The sequence below is a fragment of the Symsagittifera roscoffensis genome, chromosome 1 (assembly GCF_963678635.1).
Source record: "Symsagittifera roscoffensis chromosome 1, txSymRosc1.1, whole genome shotgun sequence".
Lineage (NCBI taxonomy): Eukaryota > Metazoa > Xenacoelomorpha > Acoela > Convolutidae > Symsagittifera > Symsagittifera roscoffensis.
Window position 1 is genome coordinate 30,167,911 of NC_087062.1, and position 24,146 is coordinate 30,192,056.

General features: G+C 35.5%; 2 protein-coding genes across 7 annotated transcripts in view; both read right to left on the bottom strand.

Annotated features, from left to right (window-relative positions):
- The window catches only part of LOC134842445 (guanine nucleotide exchange factor VAV3-like), a 593,770-nt gene that overhangs the window by 567,775 nt on the left and 1,849 nt on the right, over positions 1 to 24,146 (bottom strand). The window contains exons 2-7 of one of the 6 annotated variants that reach the window (XM_063858823.1): positions 7,071 to 7,268; positions 6,442 to 6,628; positions 5,898 to 6,128; positions 5,347 to 5,511; positions 3,624 to 3,856; positions 2,980 to 3,066 (exon numbers count right to left, since the gene is read on the bottom strand). The exons of the other annotated variants lie outside the window; for them this stretch is intronic. Coding sequence (XP_063714893.1) covers positions 3,022 to 3,066; positions 3,624 to 3,856; positions 5,347 to 5,511; positions 5,898 to 6,128; positions 6,442 to 6,628; positions 7,071 to 7,235 — 1,026 coding nt within the window. The 5' untranslated portion in view covers positions 7,236 to 7,268 and the 3' untranslated portion in view covers positions 2,980 to 3,021. Of the gene's footprint in view, positions 1 to 2,979; positions 3,067 to 3,623; positions 3,857 to 5,346; positions 5,512 to 5,897; positions 6,129 to 6,441; positions 6,629 to 7,070; positions 7,269 to 24,146 lie in introns of those variants that run through there. 6 annotated transcript variants of the gene reach the window in all.
- Positions 15,428 to 23,349, bottom strand: LOC134856696 (glycosyltransferase 25 family member-like). The gene is made up of 2 exons (XM_063872970.1): positions 23,156 to 23,349; positions 15,428 to 15,845 (listed from the first exon to the last, which is right to left on the bottom strand). Exons 1-2 carry the CDS (start codon positions 23,347 to 23,349, stop codon positions 15,428 to 15,430), a joined length of 612 nt encoding a protein of 203 aa, XP_063729040.1.

Sequence of the window (24,146 nt, forward strand, 5' to 3'; positions counted from 1 at the left end):
AGCAGAAAGCAGACAAACGAAAATCAGACAATTCAATTTTTATCGGGAAACAATTTCAACTTCAGCAAAGAGGCGAAGCTGAGCTTCGCAATATTTGCGATAACACATCAAGAAAGCCGCTGTCGCAAAAAGCATCGAAAGTTCCCTAAAACCTTGATCTATCAAAATGAATAAGACTAGTTTTCAAAAAAAAATCAAGACAATAGAATGTGAAATTTGCATTGTAGCAAAATTTACAGAACATTAAAAGTAAAAACAAGGTTACTATAAAACAGCAAAGAAAATAATTTTCAGATTTGGCATCTAATTCGACAAAAAACAAGCGGACAAATCATAAACCGACAATTTTTTTAAACGGAATACTTACCATTACTGTTTAAAAAAAAGGTCCTGTCAGATTTGAACATAGGACATTTGCCGTCTCAGGCGTAATCGTTACCTCCAGAGCAAGTGTGCCGGAGACGCAGAAAAAATAGAATTTATAATCAACTGAACCTAAATGTACCATTTCTGATTTCGACCATTCTTTGAACAAAGCTATTTACGGAGAAAGTCTTGTACCCGATTGCAAAAAACTTGCTTATCGCAAAACAAGTCTAGTATCCGATTGCAATACCCTTGCTTATCGCAAGTAAAAAAAATAGCAGAAGTTCTAAGAAAAGTTGTTTACGGGAAAAAAGTTTTGTTCCCGATTACAAGACACTAGCTCACGTGTAAAAGAACCTTTTTGTTTCGACCGTTATAAAAATAGGGAGGAACTTTGTATTCGGGTGTCGGGTGTGCTTTAGTTTTTTCTTGTGTCACGCAAAATCAGCTACCACAACTAATCAAGGGAGTGATTTGAATGATATACCATATTGAAGCTTTTTGTCGTGATTGAAAATTTCCAAAGAAGTTTCAAAGTCGAGAAAAAAGTTTGAAATTTTTGATACTTTGTCTAAATTCGAGCGATGCTTACAATAGCCTATCTTGGTTTAGTAGCTTAAAATAGCTGAATTTAGGCCGTAAAAACTTAGGTTCACTCAATTGAAGTTAATTTTTTGAACATTTTAGCGCCTTTTTGGAATCAAAAAATTCAATTTCAAAAATTTCAACTGCAAAAAAAATTTTGAATTTGTTTTTTTTTCTAGTTACTTTTCCACAATAATTGTTCTCCAATTTGCTTCAATTACCATGACTGTCGAATAAGCCTAAGCTTTTGTTTCTCGTAAGCTGCATTTACCATGACCTTTGGATGAGCGTAAGCTGTAGTTTTTTGTTCAAATCCTTTCATCACACCAATCAGAAAAAACATTAATTTGAAAAAAAAAAATTGTTTTATTTGCTTTACTAAGGTCGGAACATTGCTATAACACCGTAACCGGCTATCCTTGTTAATAACAGCCAACGCTTCTTTGTAAAACGGGAGAAACATACCTGTTAAATTTAAAAAAAAACTACCTTCTGGAAATCTTAAGTCACCTGCAGAATCAGGAATACATCGAAAAGATTGTTAAATTATGGTGAAATTGTGCTAAGCTGAAAGCGATAATGCGGCACTAAAAACAATTTTCTGCCCGAAGTCAAACTCTAGACCTTAGTTTTTCCAGGCGTTAACAATATATCTTCGCCAAACGTGCAGAATAAAAAGTTAGATTAGTTGAATACCTGAAAAAAAATCTACGTTCCAATTTGATAACGCTTGCTTTTTTTATTTTCCCTCGGCTCAGCTTCAACCATTCATCTTTGGGCCTGTTTTCCAAGGCAGAGAAAGATGGCATTCATTTTACCGCAGCCTGTCCCACCTTGAGGAAGAAGCTAAACGCAAGCGTAAACACAGAGGCGAAGCTTCGCATTACAAAAACTCGAATTAGCAAAAACCTGCGACCTAGCAAATTTGAGTCTCACGCACTAACTATTCAGCCAAAGATCCTTGAAATCTCCAATCGCTAGCCTTCAATAATGCAGCTATATATCCTAATAAATTGCCAATTGTAGCAAATTGCAAAAAAAAGTAGCATCAAATACAAAAAGATGAAACTTTTTTTTTTGAAAAAAATTGAAAATCATAAAGCCACATTAAGTATAAATTATGCATTTCAAAAAATTGCGAGATATATTGAGTTAAAAAATTCTTGAAATCGAGATTTTAATATTGTTATGTTGTTTGAAACAAATAACTTTCTTCGGTTCACTTGATGAATTAAAAATGAATCAACTGTGTAAATTTATAACGGTTCGAATGTCAAAGCGTATGTTATCAATAGGCTGTAAAGGTGCAACTAAATATCAAAGGTGCAACAAAATATCTTATAGTCAATTCGATGCAGCAAATATTGATGCTTTGTCGCAACAATATTTGCGACTTAGGTTGGAAAAAAAGGTTCTTACTATAACACATTGCTTCGCAAGTGTAAACACTAGCGAGAAGATGACAAAAAGCAGATCTATAAAGTTCAATAAGAAAATTTAGAAATAAGCCTCGTATTAGTTAAAATTCGGATACGTCTGAGATTCCGAGCTACGCCCCAGAGATTAAGCGTGTCACACACTAACCACTCAGCCACAGAAGCTTAATACGCTCCAAACACTAGCCACAAATAAAGCAGATAACAGATGCTATACCACTTTAATGTTAGCGAAATTTCCAAATAATTGAACACTTTTAATGAACTTTTATTTGCGAGTTAGACTAGAAAATAAGGTTCGTAATAATACAGTAAGCTGATCGCTAAAGTAAATATTGAAGAACTATTTATTAGTTTTAAATAAATGAAAAACAAACAGTTCGTCCTGTACCTGAAGTTAAATTTTCATTTGCTCCTCTCCAAATTGAGCATGGATGGCAAACAGACAAGTTTCTGTCTCCGCAAATAATTTTTTCTAGAATCCAAATCATGACTGGAAATGTGTTAATACAATTCCTCACTTGGCTCCTCGCAAACTTTTGTTGCTGTAATTAACTCGTAGACTTAAGGTTGGGGTTAAATAAAAACAAATACGATCAATAATTTAATTTTAAAATGAAAGACAAAATAAGTTTTAATTGAGCAACTTCTGCAGTCTTTTCATGCCTGTTAATTCTTCCTGAAACAAAAAAACATATGAAAATAGATTTTATTAGAATATATGTTTACTCTCTTCACTCTTCAAAATGTTATTTTTGCTTGAGCGTTTTAAAATGTATGCAAACTTCAGGTGCACTAAATTAAGCTTTCAAAGAATTACGCGTAAATTAGGCTTTAAAAAGATGGCATAGGAAATAGTTTTCTAATATAATTAAAAACTGAGTAGAATTTATCTCCCTTTTCCAACTAGCTTTTTTCGAGACAGACTTTTAGAAAAAAAATTGTTTTAAATCAAAATATTAAATCAAAAGTGGTTAGATTTCAGCCTCTCAGTCGAAAGATCGATGGATCAGTCGCAAGGTCAATTGAAAGGACAAGCTCATTGCATGCGGTTGTGACTCTCGCACGCTACCAGGCTCAACCTCCAAACTTTCAAAATTTTTGCGGTATCTAACTTTTGGAGTGGTAAACATTTCTTCGCTACTAGGAAAAAGAGTGGATCATGGTACTGTCGTCTTTTCGACAAAGAGGCGGATCGCTTAGCCACTTCATCGCAGCAACAATAACTACACTTACGAGATATGGACTTGAGTCACCATATGCATTTATTGTCTCGTCTCTAGTTTTCAAAGTGTCCTTGAAGTCCACTTTGTTGTCTTTCAATACATTGACAGTTCTTGTCATATCCACTGTTGCAAACATGACAAGGGCGTTCATAATCATTTCATGGAATGCATTGCCCTCACTCTGTTTTCCATTCTTGTACATGTTAGCAAGAGTTTGGATGATGCCCAGTTCAAAAAGTTTCTCTAAGCAGCATAAAATTCGATAAAGATCATCCCAAATTATTTGATTAAATTGCAGAACATGCCATAGAACCAACCCCAAACAACACTCCTTAAGAACCAGAAGAGATACCCTAAGTAGGTTCAGGCTTAGATAGGTGAGCCTTAGGTATAAGCTGTCCAGTGGGGAATTTTGGGGCTTCCAAACCCTCGCAAACCAAAGGGACCCCTTTGGAATTATACAATCAATTTTCGCTCCAAAGTACTCTGAAAGCCTCAATAAAATTTCAATTTTGAACGGCTAATGTTTTTTCAAAATACACTGGCCGAGAAAATTGCAAACTAGAGTTTTTGTGGTTTTGGGAGACTCCGAAAAATCAATTTAGACACCCAAAAAAAGTCGATAAAATTTTGATTTTTTTTTTTAAAATCCTCCTCCTTCCCTTTTTCACGAACAGTATTTCAAGTAATACTCAACTATCGAAAAGTTCTGGTATTGTTGTATCTCACTAGTGTCCGTCTTAGAAAATAGACAAATTTAAACAAGAATAGCTGGTTGCTGTGCAAGTGGGATCAACCGTACAATTACCCCCCCCCCCCCCAAAAAAAAAAAACAAATTAGAGGGGAGAAAATACGGATTTTTCATGAAATAACTTTGAGAATAGCCTATATTCATTTAAAACTAAGCGTTTCACAAAAAAATTGAATTGAAACATTAATCTAAGCAATTACCAGCAATACAAATGCAATCCCGCATACAAAATTGTAGAAACCAATTATATATGCACGATTTTATGAAATGCATATTTTATACAAAATCAATTTCCAGATTTAATATATGCATGGGGAGGGAATTCTATGGTAGGTCACTTAGGGGGGAGGGAATTGTACGGTTAATCCTGCAAGTGACACATAAAGTTCTAACCGCAACAATTTAATTTAAAAAAAAAAGATATATTTTCAAATGGTCATTTTTGTCCACAGTGCGTGGCGAGAACTAGCCAAAAACTAAGGTATTTAGAGTAATCAGGAATTAGGCATAATCGCGGTCTACTCAACAATCTCCCCCTTTTCAAGAAAGGGAGGAGATTGTAAGAAATTAAACTGGCCGAATTTTCGACCAATCAGAATGCAGAAAATGAGAACTCTCAATACAAAGCTTTAGTGCTTGCTAATTTACTGGATTTATTTATAAGGCTGGAGATTTCTAAGTAGATACCATAGGCGGGATAGTTAAGTAGATTAACAATCGCTCGAAATTAAACTAAAAATATCTCATAAAATCTCACTGTCGATAAAAACAGATTTGATATTTTTGATTTTTAGTCTCAATTAGAGAAACAAAAGCGATAGAGCAGGCTTATAATAGGAGTATAAGCTTTTAATTCAAACCGTGAAAACTGAACATTCCGCAATTTTGCATCATAATATTTTAAAATTAGCTATAAAATACTTGAATATGGTTCCTATGAGGTAACCGAAGTAGCAAAACAGAAACATTGCGATTACATACCATGCCATGTTTTATCCCACTCTATCATAGACTGGAGTAAGAAAACGGTCTTCAGCTGCAGTTTGCCACCCTTCTCGTGTCCGCTACCTAAGAGCTCCGTTATCAATTCTGCCCCATTGTGGTCATAAAACAGTCTCTGTGCTTCTTGTGAGTCACGCACAGTGCCTGATAACAACATAGAGTACCACTCGATGCAAAAAATTTAAGGTAAAGCTTTAAAAATGCAAAAAACTCAGTTTTGAGAACAAACATTTTCACCATACAGCTCCCTTCAAGAGCTTTCCTCGTTTTCATTTTTGATTAAATCAACACTATCAATTGGACAACAATTTTCTTTCTACCATATCCTGAGCCAAAATATGATATGCAGGATTCTTTTGCGCGAAAATTGAAGTACTATATATATACTTTTCAGATGTTTAGTTCTATCAATGGGAGTGGTGCACCCTCAATATGCGAAAAATCACTGATACTTTTTATTGGGCACAATTCAAGTATGAATAATTGAAAATTAAATCCTTTAAGCTAGCATTCAAAAAGTATGCTTATACCTGCAATAGCAGAAACTCCTTTGACCCTAACTTCTGTCTCTTCATTTTTCTCATGTGCTGCGATTGAAATGAGTTTGGCGAAGATGGAGGGATGTGTGATTACACAGTGCACTCCAAACTCATTGTTCTGAGCTAACTCCCCAGTAAGTTCACAGCCTAGCACTCTCAGTCTTGCTTCGTCTCTGTCCAGTAGAATCTTGATCAACTCCAGACCTCCCGCCTTTGCGAAGTCTGAAATTAAATGACTTGCAAAAAAAACTTGATTATTTTGATAATATGACTGCTTATAGATACATTTTTTAACTAAAAACTATTGTTCTACAACAACAAAAAAATTAGAAACTAGCATGCTCGACAACAAAAAACAACGAAATGCTGAAAAAAGCGGAAGATATATATGATCGGGGTCTTCTGTGCTATTTCTTCAGTGCTTTGATAAAAAGATTTTTATTCAAGAAATCAAATTAGTTTTGATTGGATACGAAATCTCAATGCCGAAGAGGATCCTAACTTCGTTGAGTATAATTCAGTTAAAGATGCATACCATTTGCTAGGTCCAGATCCACGATGAAGTCTCTAAGGTGTTCTGTTAGTTGTTCGACTGACTCAATGCTCTCCTCTTCGACAGGCGATGAGCGGAGGAAGTCCTCAATAGCAGAGATCACTTTGCGCATCTCTTTGCTGGGGTCTCGGAAGATCCCATTTAGCGCATTTTTCAACCACTCGGCGTCCTGCAAAAACGATTATTACTATATTCACAAAATTGCAGTTTTCTTCTTTTTTTTAGTTAAACAGCCAGAGGCCTAACCCGAAGGTTAATTATTAAAGGTGAACTAAGCTATGGCTATCTTACAAGCGCTCCCCTTGTAAATTTCAGCGCCCGTGCGATTTGAACCCGCAATCATATGATTGCTGGGCACAATCACTACCGATGCACCGCAACACCACACAATGCTTCTTTCGTAAGTGCGCTATTTCGGTTCAGTTTTTTTTCCACTATAGCTTTTCCAATTAAATAAAACTACAGTATCCGACAAAAATTCGCAAGCCAAAACCAATTACTGACTTTATATTTTTAGCAGCATTCCTGACTCTTCCTAGATACCACTGAAATCATACAGCGGCCGTCAACCCGAAAATCCTATTGACAAACAAAAAACTACATTAAAATACCTCTGGTTTCATTTCTGCGACTACATTTTCCGAACTGGATGGATCTGCCGGTGCAGCTTGTAAAGCTATCGAGTTCTGAAGTAGCTGTTCCAAAGTACGGGCTGGCAGCGCACCCTCTTCCGTCAATCTAGGGCCCACAGGACGAGCTCTACTGTCATGAGACATCACAAACAACACGTGACTGGAAAATCAAATCATCTGAAAACTTTTTTAGTTTGCGTATTGTTCGTATTATTGTTGTTTCGACCTCTAACTATCGCGGAGAACCCGTTTTTCAAAAAAAACCGAGTCAAGGTTGACTATATCAAGAGAAATCACGTAGGGAAGATGTCTGACATAAGCCTCACAAATGCACGCTTCTGATTACACGAACGAAAAATTATATAATAGTATAGCCAACAGACAGTTAGAAAAATGACAACGAACTCATCAAAACAGAAAAACTCTGACAATTTTTTAAAAAAATTTCTACATTTCAAAAAAATCACTTTAAAGAAAGCTATTTGAGTTTCCATAATATTTTAAGATTGGATCTTTTTTTCCTAAATCCAAGTTAAGAAAACTGAATCAATAGATAAGTTTTTATCGAGCTGTGAAATCTTAAAATAGAAATCTAATTTTGAAACAAGAAGTCGATGACGGTTTTTCGCTAACTTTACAATATTGCTGTTCGATAGCGGAGTTTGCTTTCCTTTACAAAAAAACAAAATAAGCTTAAAAATAAATCAAAAATCAAACCACCGACATCTCTTAGCATGCATCTCTTAGCATAACTTTCAAGGCGTTAAACCGGAAAAAAACACACGACCTAACAAACGAAGAAACCACTTGAAAAATCAAAGACCCAAACACAGTTTGCTATCGCAAGTGCAATCACATTGAGTTTTGAAACTTGACAACCAAGATATTAGAGCGAATATAAATTACAAATGTAACACAGGTGCAAAACCTAAAAATTTCACACCACTTTCGATACAACTAATGAGACAATAAATGAGACAAAAGCCGCTAAGTTGCACCAAAAACTTAGTGAATGCCAAAAAATTATGTCAACCAAATTTTCACATCTTGAAATCAACAAGACAATTGAAATTAAATTAGAATCAAATCAAAACTTACAAAGCGGAAAGAACGCCGACAGTTCTTGAATTGACAACCGTTGAACCGAAGTGATTTTTTTAAACTGACAAGCTAAAAATGTATGCTGCTTATCAAACGACACAAAAAGAGGCTGCTAAGCCGAATAATATGCTCAAAAATCTTGAGCCGAAAAAAAAACACAAAAAAGGGAATTGGGCATTTGAAAAGTAGACCTGCTCAAAACATGTCTAACAAACGATAGAAATTCAGATTTAGAAATTTCATTAAACTCATTAATCTTGTGAACAACGTTATTTACGGGATAAAAAAGAAAGTCTTGTAACCGGTTGCAACACCCCTGCTTATCGCAACGGCTATGAATAAAATAAATGAATTCAGATTTTCTTCTTTAAAAGTCTAATCAGAAAAACTTCCTGTTGATTGAACTTGCAAATTTTTGCCATTCAAAAACTCACAATTAAGTCGACCCGATTTGTCGATCAGAAAACGTAGTCAAAATGTCAACTTAAACACCTTTCGATGGTCCCAACGATTTAAATCGCCATGAACTAAATCCATGGCGCTAAGAATCCGCTCACTTCCAACCGAACCAGCGTTATAGAAACATTGCCAACAAAGAGTGGGAAAAAATCATGAACACAAGGAAACAGAAAAAAAAACGGATTTACTTTTTGAAAAAAATTCGAACTTCAAAGTTAAAAATGTATGGTCTTGAGGCTCTTTGAATTTTTAGAACAAAATACTATTGACACTTTTTTGATAAAAATAACCCAATTTGAGAAAACTATAGTGTTAGGTCAAGTTCCGCAGGGATATCTAGAAATTGAGTTCCATTTTTGAATCTAGAAATTGATCACGTTTTTTGCACCATTTTCTTTTTCGAAATTTGAGAGCGAATTTTGTTTAACTTCAAGGAAACGAACTTGAAATGAACTCAAAAGTGAACAAATACCTAAGGGCATTCATGAATGCATTAGTATGTAGGAATGCTTTTTCTGTATTTATTAGAGTATTACTTTTCCTGCAGAAAAAAAAAGAAAAAAATCCTCACGACCCATAGAAGAGTTAAACTACGTTCAAAGACTCTAAATAATCAGAAATTTTGATCATGAAAAAAATTTCAGCCATATATCACTTCCCATCACATTCAATACAAAAATGCATGTCTATGATTACCAGCAAATGAAAAGACATGTCAAAAACAGAACAAAACTTTAAAATTGTTTTAAAAAAATGACAGATTTTTTCCCTCAAACTAAAAGAACTTGCACTATAAGAAAGTTTAAAAAGAGCTTTCAGAATGGTTAAAAGAAACCGAACCTTTCTGCGGGACCTAAGCCGAAAAAAAATTAGCAGACAAACGTCAAAAAAGTTCGAAAATTTCAAGGTTCCAAAATAAACAGGCCCTGACTTTTAGGATTTTTCGCCTCAAGCATGGGTGTTACCATTGCAACAAATGGACAGAACACTACTTGAACTGTACAAGAAAACAACTTCCAAAAACTTTTAATGTACAGCATGAAAAAAGTCAAGAAATAGCAAAAAAAAAGAGCAAAACTTGTTAGAACTCAATTATTTGACCAAAAAAAAAAACAAAATACACTGAAATGGTAGTTAAATTGAGTAAAAAAGCCGAAATTTTCGGCAAATTGGGTGCTGCGGCAACTAGGCCGACAAAAAAGTAGACAAACAGAAGTTCGTCAACAAAAGTTGACGCGCTTTTCCTCTTACCAAAAAAAGACAGGTCCTGGCAGAATTCGATCCATTATCCATTGATCTTTGTCCTTATAGGCAGGTGAGTTGGCTGTTCGCCACATGCGCGATTTAACATCTGATTTTAATTGTATATGAACCTAAGATAAAAAAAATTCAAAAAACTCTGTTAAACTAGTTGATAACCCAAAAAGTCTATGTTCCAGTTTGATAACTCTAGCTAACCGCAAGTCTGATATAAATATTCAAAATTGATACAGCCTTGATACATTTACAATTTGCAAAATTTTCACTTAAAGAAGAAATTGTTTAAATCAAAACCAAAACCATTATTTAGAAGAAAGGCCGATAGCAACCGTGGCAGATAAAAATTGCATTTAAAAAAGGGAAAAAGAACCGACGGAATGTAGAATGTACCAAATAAATACAAAAACCTTAGCTTCTTATAAGGAACAGCGTTATGCCGACAATTCGTCGCAGGCGACACATCGTAGCCAGCAACAAGTCGTCGCAGTTATGACACAGAGGTGAAGCTGCACTTTCCAAACAAGCAACACAACGCCGAGAAGTAGCTATAAGAAAGATTTTTTACTAAGCGTTCATTGCTGGTTGATTGCTTAGTAATTTTATCCTAAGTTATAAGTCTCACCTTAGATCGTCAAGTTGTCTTGACAAAGGTTAAAGTAGAAACAATAGTTAGAAAAGGTATGAATTAATTAGCTGGTTAAACACAAAGCACAGGGTTATTAGATTATGTAAACGAATCGAACAGGTGTCAGTACAAAAATCAGAATGGCCCGACTGATATATTAGAGAAGAACTCTTGCAGTCTTGAGTCGATCGGCCTTTCAAAATTTCCAAAAATCTTTAACAATTTGAAATTTAGCTGTGGGAAACTTGTACTTAGAGTTTACCCAGCACTAAGAGTAGCAAAAACAAGGCTTTACAAAGGACAAAAAAACTACTACCACTCCAACTAGAAAGAAAAATGATTATCAACAGTTTGTTTAAAAATTAACTGGTCAAAGTTTTGAGTGCTACTTGCACAGCAACGGGTCATTCTTGTTTTGCTTTGTTTTTTTTCCCGACACAAAATCAGCTACCACAAATAGACGTCATCATATAAAAACCCTTTCAGTAGTCTCGGTTTGAATTTTGGAAAATTGTTGGAGAAAAAGTAGTGAGTAGCTTTTCAGGATATAAAAACTGTTAACAAAAGCTAAAATTTTACTACTACTACTAATGCGTTTATCGTCCGTTTTCCCATTGTGTCGGTGCATGTTGACATCCGGGAAAAGCGAAAGCAATGCTTTAGATTAAGGCATTCCCAATGGCATTCAAGCTATTTAATGGAGGATAACAAATTTTCCATACCATTTGATCAAGACAGCTTAGGATTTTAGAATTAAGTATTCAGTTCTCTTTTAGCACAATCGATCCAGCGTTTTAAAGGCCTTCCTGGTGGTCTTTTGCCAGGGACTGAAACATGGTATGCTGATTTAAGCGCATGGTCATTTTATCTCTGGTGAACATGGCCGAACCATCGTAGCCGCGACCGCTGTTTTATATTGTCCGAGACCTGTTATTTTTAATTACTGCTTCATATTTAGATCAATGAGACCTGTCAATTTTAATTACTGCTTCGTTGGTAGCTCTGTCTTTATAAGTGACTCCTGTAACATTACGCAGAGCTTTGATATCAGCAATCTTAAGAGAGCTGGATATTGCCTGGGTCTTCGCCCAGGTTTCAGAGCAAAAGGTCAGAACTGCCCGAAGACAAACTCCGAAGATATGACACTTTGTAATCAAGTCAATATCTTTATTCAGCAGCAGAGGCGCATTTTGCCGCCATTTCGTTCAGAAAACTTCTTTTCTGACCGATGATGCACGCATTGCGTCATTTTTAACGGAAATCATATCAACGAGATAGCAGAACTTTTTGACAGTGTGTGCATAAAGGATATCAAACTGATTGATCCGTAGAGTAGCAATCTGATTTGAGTGATAACTGGAAGGGTTACTGCATCTTGGACAAACAAAATTAGTATTATGCATAGGTATTTCTCTCAAGCCACAGTAATTTTTATGCACCCAATTATTACAAGAACTGCAGCATATTGAATTTGCGTCGACCCCCTTTAAGCAACAAGCACATGGATATAATCCGGTCAGATGGACAGAACACTACTTGAACTGTACAAGAAAACAACTTCCAAAAACTTTTAATGTACAGCATGAAAAAAGTCAAGAAATAGCAAAAAAAAAAAAGCAAAACTTGTTAGAACTCAATTATTTGACCAAAAAAAAACAAAATACACTGAAATGGTAGTTAAATTGAGTAAAAAAGCCGAAATTTTCGGCAAATTGGGTGCTGCGGCAACTAGGCCGACAAAAAAGTAGACAAACAGAAGTTCGTCAACAAAAGTTGACGCGCTTTTCCTCTTACCAAAAAAAGACAGGTCCTGGCAGAATTCGATCCATTATCCATTGATCTTTGTCCTTATAGGCAGGTGAGTTGGCTGTTCGCCACATGCGCGATTTAACATCTGATTTTAATTTTATATGAACCTAAGATAAAAAAAATTCAAAAAACTCTGTTAAACTAGTTGATAACCCAAAAAGTCTATGTTCCAGTTTGATAACTCTAGCTAACCGCAAGTCTGATATAAATATTCAAAATTGATACAGCCTTGATACATTTACAATTTGCAAAATTTTCACTTAAAGAAGAAATTGTTTAAATCAAAACCAAAACCATTATTTAGAAGAAAGGCCGATAGCAACCGTGGCAGATAAAAATTGCATTTAAAAAAGGGAAAAAGAACCGACGGAATGTAGAATGTACCAAATAAATACAAAAAACTTAGCTTCTTATAAGGAACAGCGTTATGCCGACAATTCGTCGCAGGCGACACATCGTAGCCAGCAACAAGTCGTCGCAGTTATGACACAGAGGTGAAGCTGCACTTTCCAAACAAGCAACACAACGCCGAGAAGTAGCTATAAGAAAGATTTTTTACTAAGCGTTCATTGCTGGTTGATTGCTTAGTAATTTTATCCTAAGTTATAAGTCTCACCTTAGATCGTCAAGTTGTCTTGACAAAGGTTAAAGTAGAAACAATAGTTAGAAAAGGTATGAATTATTTAGCTGGTTAAACACAAAGCACAGGGTTATTAGATTATGTAAACGAATCGAACAGGTGTCAGTACAAAAATCAGAATGGCCCGACTGATATATTAGAGAAGAACTCTTGCAGTCTTGAGTCGATCGGCCTTTCAAAATTTCCAAAAATCTTTAACAATTTGAAATTTAGCTGTGGGAAACTTGTACTTAGAGTTTACCCAGCACTAAGAGTAGCAAAAACAAGGCTTTACAAAGGACAAAAAAACTACTACCACTCCAACTAGAAAGAAAAATGATTATCAACAGTTTGTTTAAAAATTAACTGGTCAAAGTTTTGAGTGCTACTTGCACAGCAACGGGTCATTCTTGTTTTGCTTTGTTTTTTTTCCCGACACAAAATCAGCTACCACAAATAGACGTCATCATATAAAAACCCTTTCAGTAGTCTCGGTTTGAATTTTGGAAAATTGTTGGAGAAAAAGTAGTGAGTAGCTTTTCAAGATATAAAAACTGTTAACAAAAGCTTAAATTTTACTACTACTACTAATGCGTTTATCGTCCGTTTTCCCATTGTGTCGGTGCATGTTGACATCCGGGAAAAGCGAAAGCAATGCTTTAGATTAAGGCATTCCCAATGGCATTCAAGCTATTTAATGGAGGATAACAAATTTTCCATACCATTTGATCAAGACAGCTTAGGATTTTAGAATTAAGTATTCAGTTCTCTTTTAGCACAATCGATCCAGCGTTTTAAAGGCCTTCCTGGTGGTCTTTTGCCAGGGACTGAAACATGGTATGCTGATTTAAGCGCATGGTCATTTTATCTCTGGTGAACATGGCCGAACCATCGTAGCCGCGACCGCTGTTTTATATTGTCCGAGACCTGTTATTTTTAATTACTGCTTCATATTTAGATCAATGAGACCTGTCAATTTTAATTACTGCTTCGTTGGTAGCTCTGTCTTTATAAGTGACTCCTGTAACATTACGCAGAGCTTTGATATCAGCAATCTTAAAAGAGCTGGATATTGCCTGGGTCTTCGCCCAGGTTTCAGAGCAAAAGGTCAGAACTGCCCGAAGACAAACTCCGAAGATATGACACTTTGTAATCCAGTCAATATCTTTATTCAGCAGCAGAGGCGCATTTTGCCGCCATTTCGTTCAGAAAACTTCTTTTCTGACCGATGATGCACGCATTGCGTCATTTTTAACGGAAATCATATCAACGAGATAGCAGAACTTTTTGACAGTGTGTGCATAAAGGATATCAAACTGATTGATCCGTAGAGTAGCAATCTGATTTGAGTGATAACTGGAAGGGTTACTGCATCTTGGACAAACAAAATTAGTATTATGCATAGGTATTTCTCTCAAGTCACAGTAATTTTTATGCACCCAATTATTACAAGAACTGCAGCATATTGAATTTGCGTCGACCCCCTTTAAGCAACAAGCACATGGATATAATCCGGTTTTTTGAGTAATACACTTTTGGCCTGAAATCAAAACTTGAGCCCAGGTTTAATCAACGCGAACACGAGTGAGACCAATCACATAATGAGCAAAGTCTTACAACTAAAAAGAACCGATGCGAGCTCTTGAAACGATTACATACGCTCAAACGATTAACATGACCGACCCCTGAAAATCTTCGCACAACTTGCGATACAAAAAAAACGAATATGAATAAAATCAAATGAAAAGACAAATTAAGACCGAAAAACTTCAAAGATAGTTTTCTTTTGTCGAAAAAATTTATTTTATGTTCAATCAATTACAAAACAGCCAAAAAATCTTTAGAAACAAAAATACCTGCACCATCAAAAACCTAAAATACAGAGAGCATTGTAAAAAATAATTAGAACAAAAAATTTTGTAATTCAATTACCTCCAAGAGTTCCTTCAATTGTCTAATAAGAAAAACGGTATCGGTAGTTGATCTACCACCCATGAACCCAAATTGCATGCCATCTATTTTTATCAATTGTCTGAAAAGCAAGTTTTTTTTGAAATTCTTTGAAACGTTTTTGTTTCAAATTTCAAAATGACTCGAGTAATAAGCCATGGCTTGTTCTAAGCTTAGAAAAACACAATATACATTTTTTCAAAAATCGAAACAATTTTAACGATTTTTGAAAAAAAACTATCGTCGAGACCTTCTGTTCTACTTGCACAGCAAACCATCATCTCAACTTTGTTCAAAGTTTGTCGAATATTTCTAAAGAACGGTGATAACATTTCATTTGCTGATATATTGTCATAAAAAAAATTGGAATTATTTCAAAAGATGCCCGGTCCAATAAATTTTATGAGAATGTTCACAAACTGTAAACTTTTCAAAAAAATTGAATTTGCATTCTTCGTTCAAATCAAAATCATCAGATCTTTCAATCAATAAATAATCAACCACAAATAAAACTCAATTGTTTTCATACACGAGCAATTCATAATCTTCTGGTACTGGTTCGTCATCTTGCATTGGTTCGTCGATTACATACAATGATTCCGAAGTGTCGCTTTCATATTTCAAATCTAGCCAATCATATCTAGGCTTGACGAGCGCGAATCTAGCCGCAAAAGCATTAAGGAGAATTTCACTAGAATGCTTTCGCAAGAGACAATCATCCCACTGTTTAAACATGGGTTGCTGATTGTACATTAGAGGAATATACTCGTCCACAGGAATTACTTGTTGTAGAATGTCTGTGTTAAGGAGTTTCTTTGCACCTTCTAAGGTCAGCATGTAGCCGACAGTCCAATGAGACAACCCAGGTCTCACCAGGTGACTGCATTCTTCACAGGCTAAATCATCTTTCATTTGTTTTCTTCCAAGATACCTAAAAAGGAGCATTGACTACAAATAGTCTGGAGGCAGTGTGATCTCTTGTTAGTTAACCACCCAAGCTTCTTTCACGTCAAAAGATTGCAACTAGCGGGCTCAGAGAAGCTGAAGCGGCTTCCAATTCATGAGTTGAAATTTCCCACCAATAGAAAAACGATGCTAAATAAGTTCTATTCCAGATACGCAAATCCACAATTGCGGCGTTTGAGCTTATAAGTTTAAGGATGCATTTTCAAAAATCCAATACGCCCATATTTATCAATACTCGTTTAGTTTCTGGCATATAAAAAAATCATCAAAAGTGAAAAAATTTTGAAAAAATTCAGTCCCTAACTTAAATCCCAACTCGTCGGAATATTTTTGAAGTTGTTAGAACTTTATTTATAAAAGAACATCTATATCTCTGAAACAACTGAAAAAATTTCGGCTGCTCATATTTTCATTCGCATCTTTCAGCCCCACGAATGATCTATTAACAAGCTGCTCATTTAAAAGAAACAAACTAACGACAACCCATGATATTTCGGACACATTCTGCTCGTCTCCAAAAACTAAAACATGCCAAGGTATAGAAACCCAGATGATTTACTAATGCTTATAACGCGTACCAAAAGAAATGCAAAACTGTTTTGAAAAAATTTCAGTCTAATCAGCTCAGGAACAACTTTAAAACACAGAGGCAACTTCACTTGAGATACAACGAAAGCGTAGCATTGCAAGCTATCAATACAGAGGCGAAGCTGTGCTTCGCAAACACAAGCGAGAAAACGACAAAAAAGCAGCTCTATAAAGCGAAATAAGGAACATTAGAAATAAGACTCAAATAAGTAAAACTTTTGCTGCGCGACGGGCTTGAACCGGCAATCTCGAGAGTAGGAGCCCCACTCGGCCACGGACGCTTACCGATCGACAAACACTAAGCACAAATAAAGCAGAGAACAGATGCCATGAAATTTCCAATGCTACAGCTCGTGTTTATAGCAAAAGTGCCACCAAATTGAGCACTATTATATGCGAGTTAAGCTGGGAAAAAAGTAGATATAGAAATAACTACGTCGAAAAAATTAACCAAGTCGAAAAATACGAAAACTCAATCTCAGTGGCGATACACAACCACTAACAATCGCGAGACATTTTATTCTAAGCACGAACAATCCAGATTTATGATTAATTTTATGCAAAAAAAATTAAGTAAAAGCGACATAACACAAGCCGGAAACATTTAGGCCGAATAAAAGGTCTAAGCGAAAAAAAAAAAATATATATATATATATATATATATATATATATATATCAGTCAGGTATAGTAAACTTAAAAATTTTCGGAGCCAATCAACCACATTTGAAACTACAATAAAAACGGCTTACAGTGCAAAAAAATGTAGGGTCTGGCAACTAAGCCGACAAATTATAGTCCGACTATTCAATTTTCACGGAAAAAACGCAGACCATATGGCGCAGAGGCAACCGCATTACCTCCAGGCAAAAGTAAGAAGAGGCCTGGAAGTTGCTATTTCATGATAACATTGAGGAAAAACACCAAATGACCAAAGTTCCACACAGTGGCGAAGCAGAACTTCGGAACACTTCTGACACCGCATTGCGAGGTACCGGTAGAAAAGTATGACAGACCCATTTAATCAATTACAAAAATGTCGAAACTGAATCTAGAGAAAATGTAGGATGTTTAATTTGAGACAAACATGACATGAAACACAACTGCCAGCGCTAAAAAGGCATTCACAAAATTTTATCGAGCGGCAACTACTATTGAGCAGACGCCAGTTAATACAGTGAAAAAATGAAAATTTTGAAACTCTCTGAGGAAACAAAGAGAAAAAGCCATTTCTCTTCCAAAAAATGCAAAATTACACGACTAAGCCGATATAATATCAATCGAAACCATTTAAGCCAAACAAATGGAGCGAAAAAAAAAACATAGAAAGAAACAAACGATTTCAGGGGGTGTAAATTTACACACAGAGGCGAAGCCCAGCTTCGCACCACTTATGATACAACACAAACATGAAAGACATAAATCGAAAAAATGGAAAACATTGAAAAAAAATAGGTATACCAAAATTTAAATTTTCGTATGTCTCGGTAGAAGTTTATTTTAGACAAACGAGCCAGACATTTCTACATTAAATTAGCAACTGAGCAAAAACTCACGCAGAGGAAATAAAGCCGACAATCTTTGAGCAGACAAGGTGAGCAAAAAAAATCCTTTAAGTCCCACCTGAAACTACAATAAACAACACTTCCACTCGCAACTACAATGAAAAATGCTTACAGCAAAATAAAAAAATCCTTGATATGATGTGGCAACCAAGCCCCCTTCCCCGTTCGAAATTACAATGAACAAAACTTGTACTTGCAACTAAGCCGACAAAATTTGAACAGACAAACAAAAGTTTGACAATTCAATTTTTCACAACTGCATCCATACAGAAAAAAACAAGGACCGGCCGAGACTCAAACCTCAGGGGTGCAAAAGCGATGTCGTTATCTTTTGTCCAAGTGGAAGGATCCTGGAAGTTGTTAAGGTTCAATGATAAAGCAAGTCAATGATAAGAAAAAGTGTTTACGGCGAAAAAGTGTAGTTCCCGATTACATGACACTCGCGAGTGTAAAAACATAGAAATACACCATAAACCGAAAAATGTTTAACTGTAGAATAAATTACTTAAACTACAAAAAAGTCGACTAAAATTAGATTCTTGTCGGAATTCAGCTCAAGGCCTCTGTTCTCCTTATCATGTTACCGCTTCTCCAAGTATGCTCCGCGAAGAGTGCCAACAGCTGGAACTTAAAATACTACACAGAGGCGAAGCTGCGTTTCCCCACCCCAGACGAGTGAGACCAAGCACATAATGAACGAAGTCTCACAACTAAAAAGAACCCATGCGAGCTCTTTAAACGATTACATTCGCTCAATCGCTTAACATGACCAACCCCAAAAAAGCCTTCTCACCACAAGTTTATTTAAACTTCAAACAATTTCAAAAAAGCCAAAAAATGTTTAGAAACAAAAATACCTAGACCATCAAAAACCTTTTAAAAAAATACAAAAAAGTCAATTTAATTCGAATTTTTTTTTAATTTCTCAAAAAAAAACAGATATAATTAAAACTCGAAAAACTTTGTAATTCAATTACCTCCGGCACTGGGCTTTTTAAAATTGCCTTCAGGAATTTAGAGGAAATTAGAACCACAAGCATCTGCCGTCTCAAGTAGGCGTGCTACCTCGAAGCCAGATGCGCTGGATGGATGAATGAATTTGAATTCATATTAAAGCAAGTAGATGAATGAGTCCAGGCTCCAGGAGATGAGTCCTGTGAACAAAGTTATTAACGAAAAAAATCTAGTACCCGATTGCAAAACCTTTGCTTACCGCAAGGCTAAAAACACGGAGAGCACTCGTAATAATAATTTGAAAGGAAAGAAAACACTTCAACTTCGGAATCGGGTACTTATCGGGTATTTTTGTTTCTAAACATTTTTTGGCTTTTTTGAAATTGTTTGAAGTTTAAATAAACTTGTGGTGAGAAGGCTTTTTTGGGGTTGGTCATGTTAAGCGATTTGCCGTCTCATTTGCATTTGCCGTCTCCACAAGCATTTGCCGTCTCAAGTAGGCGTGCTACCTCGAAGCCAGATGCGCTGGATGGATGAATGAATTTGAATTCATATTAAAGCAAGTAGATGAATGAGTCCAGGCTCCAGGAGATGAGTCCTGTGAACAAAGTTATTAACGAAAAAAATCTAGTACCCGATTGCAAAACCTTTGCTTACCGCAAGAGTAAAAACACGGAGAGCACTCGTAATAATAATTTGAAAGGAAAGAAAACACTTCAACTTCGGAATCGGGTACTTATCGGGTATTTTTGTTTCTAAACATTTTTTGGCTTTTTGAAATTGTTTGAAGTTTAAATAAACTTGTGGTGAGAAGGCTTTTTTGGGGTTGGTCATGTTAAGCGATGTTACCGCTCAATCGCTTAACATGACCAACCCCAAAAAAGCCTTCTCACCGCAAGTTTATTTAAACTTCAAACAATTTCAAAAAAGCCAAAAAATGTTTAGAAACAAAAATACCTAGACCATCAAAAACCTTTAAAAAAATACAAAAAAGTCAATTTAATTCGAATTTTTTTTTAAAACGATTACGATTACATTCGCTCAACATGACCAACCCCAAAAAGCCTTCTCACCACAAGTTTATTTAAACTTCAAACAATTTCAAAAAAGCCCAAAAATGTTTAGAAACAAAAAAATACCTAGACCATCAAAAACCTTTAAAAAAATACAAAAAAGTCAATTTAATTCGAATTTTTTTTTAATTTCTCAAAAAAAAAACAGATATAATTAAAACTCGAAAAACTTTGTTATTCAATTACCTCCGGCACTGGGCTTTTTAAAATTGCCTTCAGGAATTTAGAGGAAATTATAACCACAAGCATTTGCCGTCTCAAGTAGGCGTGCTACCTCGAAGCCAGATGCGCTGGATGGATGAATGAATTTGAATTCATATTAAAGCAAGTAGATGAATGAGTCCAGGCTCCAGGAGATGAGTCCTGTGAACAAAGTTATTAACGAAAAAAATCTAGTACCCGATTGCAAAACCTTTGCTTACCGCAAGGGTAAAAACACGGAGAGCACTCGTAATAATAATTTGAAAGGAAAGAAAACACTTCAACTTCGGAATAAAACGACCTCCAAAATCAATTTAAAAATGTTAGATTAGACAGAAAATTTCTCATTTTTTTGCATCACGTGAGCGCTTGAACTGAACATCCATGTCAAAAAAGCCTAATGAAGCTCTTAAAAAGCCTTCAAAAATAAAAGCCAAAATGAAAATGATAGAAAAAAATCGTTGTTCTTTTTTTTCGTAAAGAATAAAGTTATTTACGAAAAAAATCTAGTACCCGATTGCAAAACTTTTGCTTACCGCAAGGGTAAAAACACAGAGAGCACTCGGAATAATAATTTGAAAGGAAAGAAAACACTTCAACTTCGGAATAAAACGACCTCCAAATTCAATTAAAAAAATGTTAGATTAGACAGAAAATTTCTCATTTTTTCGCATCACGTCAGCGCTTGAACTGAAAAATATGTTACCAAAAAAAAACAGAAATAGCCAACAGAAGCCATTTCCTTGTAGCCAACCTCAGCCTAATTTCAAAAACTGCAGCGACTAAAGCGGAGCCCATTTCAGAAGATTGCGAAAATCAAAAAGGAAATTGAAGAATATATATTTCGGACAAAACCTTTGGACAATGAGAATTTGGGCAAAACCTTTTAGAACAGGATTTTTTTAGTTTTGTTAAGCAGTGAAGCATCATCATACAAGCTTCAGAAATTTAGCCCTTCATTCAAAGCAGAAGGATACAAAAATGAAACTGAAAACGAACAAACGAAGACAAAACTGCTGGCCTTAAAGCTCTTTGAACTTCAAGAACAATTTATCAATGGCACTTTTTGGATAAAATTATCCCAATTTGAGAAAATTTGATCAATAAGGAAGTTTTTTTTTATTCAGATCGGAAATCTGCATATTATAATCCACTTTCGAAATCAGAAGTCGATCACGTTTTTTGTGACCTTTACACTTTTGCTGTTCGCTAGTGGAAACTTCATTCCTTTCAACAAAGTAAATGAATCGAAAGAAATCTTAAGTCAAACCACGAAACATCAAATTTGAGCATGAACAAACTTTTCAGACTTTTTCCAGAGACAAAATTGTCACGATCTATGTAAGCGTCTGAACTACGTTCATCGACTTTTAAAAATTGATTAAAAATTGATCAAATTCGTTTAGGACCAGTTTCAAGTCCTCCTCAAAGTTGTCGAAGTCAAAATCTTCAAAAAATTGATCTAAACGAGTCAATAAAAAAACCTAACTTAGTATATAAAAACAAATCGGTCTGAAACTAAACAAAAACCAATAAACTATAGTCATTGGTAAAACCTTTAAAAGAATACAGGAAAACTGAAAAACTTATCTAATCTACAGTTAATGTAAGATGCTGCTAAGCCTGGGCTAGACTAAACCTAAGGGGTAGACTAAATATGCTGTCTATTTAACGTGTTCCTTAAAATTTGCAACTTGCATTGGAAAAGAGTGCACTGGTCTCACAACACTGCGCTTGTAAGCTCGCTTGTGTAAATTTTAATGAATACGTACAGTAATTCGCCTCCCATCTGATCAAATTCGTTTAGGACCAGTTTCAAGTCCTCCTCAAAGTTTTCAAAAACCAACTCATTGGAAAAAAAATAGAAAAAGCCTAGCTTTACTTGAATAGAATGCAAAAACTCTAAGTCTGATATTTCTCACTAACTCGGCATCAACAGCTGTCACTCGATTATAGTCAAAACTCGGAAGCACGTTTCCAATTTCTTCTTCAATCAATAATCTGCGCTCTTCTCTCCTGTCCAAATTTATGAAAAAGACCTGGAAAGGCCATACAGCATCATTTAACTCAGTAAAAACGACATTCTACCACCAGTAATTCGCCTCCCATCTGATCAAATTCGTTTAGGACCAGTTTCAAGTCCTCCTCAAAGTTGTCGAAGTCAAAATCTTCAAAAAATTGATCTAAACGAGTCAATAAAAAAAACCTAACTTAGTATATAAAAACAAATCGGTCTGAAACTAAACAAAAACCAATAAACTATAGTCATTGGTAAAACCTTTAAAAGAATACAGGAAAACTGAAAAACTTATCTAATCTACAGTTAATGTAAGATGCTGCTAAGCCTGGGCTAGACTAAACCTAAGGGGTAGACTAAATATGCTGTCTATTTAACGTGTTCCTTAAAATTTGCAACTTGCATTGGAAAAGAGTGCACTGGTCTCACAACACTGCGCTTGTAAGCTCGCTTGTGTAAATTTTAATGAATACGTACAGTAATTCGCCTCCCATCTGATCAAATTCGTTTAGGACCAGTTTCAAGTCCTCCTCAAAGTTGTCGAAGTCAAAATCTTCAAAAAATTGATCTAAACGAGTCAATAAAAAAAACCTAACTTAGTATATAAAAACAAATCGGTCTGAAACTAAACAAAAACCAATAAACTATAGTCATTGGTAAAACCTTTAAAAGAATACAGGAAAACTGAAAAACTTATCTAATCTACAGTTAATGTAAGATGCTGCTAAGCCTGGGCTAGACTAAACCTAAGGGGTAGACTAAATATGCTGTCTATTTAACGTGTTCCTTAAAATTTGCAACTTGCATTGGAAAAGAGTGCACTGGTCTCACAACACTGCGCTTGTAAGCCTGCTTGTGTAAATTTTAATGAATACGTACAGTAATTCGCCTCCCATCTGATCAAATTCGTTTAGGACCAGTTTCAAGTCCTCCTCAAAGTTGTCGAAGTCAAAATCTTCAAACTCCAAAATAAACTCAGCGTCATCCTCAAGAATCATAGTCAGGTTGTGGCGTTTGTTCACGATTTCCGACCAGACATTGTGATGGCTCAACAAGCACGCAACTTCCCCCATCTTCAGGGGTCTATAATAAACAACCTGCAAAATTTAAAAAAATTTCATGCATTTACTATTGGGTTTGCAAAATAAAAGAGGGAAAACTTACAGAAAAGAAACAGATAGTTCTTACTATGAAACACGTACTCGAGAGGATGCCTAAAACGTATTCCTATTAGGAAGCTCAAGTTAAGAAACCATATGAGTAATTTACTGAACAAACAATCTTAGTCATAACTACCTCTGCCACGACTCGGGCATGAGATAATTTTCCATCACACGAACTCCCATCCGTTCAAGTAGCAGCCAAGTCAAATTTCTAAAATATATACAACTTTTCAAAAACCAACTCATTGGAAAAAAAATAGAAAAAGCCTAGCTTTACTTGAATAGAATGCAAAAACTCTAAGTCTGATATTTCTCACTAACTCGGCATCAACAGCTGTCACTCGATTATAGTCAAAACTCGGAAGCACGTTTCCAATTTCTTCTTCAATCAATAATCTGCGCTCTTCTCTCCTGTCCAAATTTATGAAAAAGACCTGGAAAGGCCATACAGCATCATTTAACTCAGTAAAAACGACATTCTACCACAACAAAAAAGTTGATTACCTCGAACCGTTGCTTTGCCACAGCCATAAAAGGCAGAATTGTCGTTGCCAGTTGCCACAATAAACTCATAGGTGTTCTGAAACATTATATGCCTGGGCTCTCCAATAGCTTGCACCCTCTGAATGACAAGTCTGCATACTCTAAGAGTGTAAATCTTAATTTCAAACACAGAGGCGAAGCACAGCTTCGCATCACTTGCGATA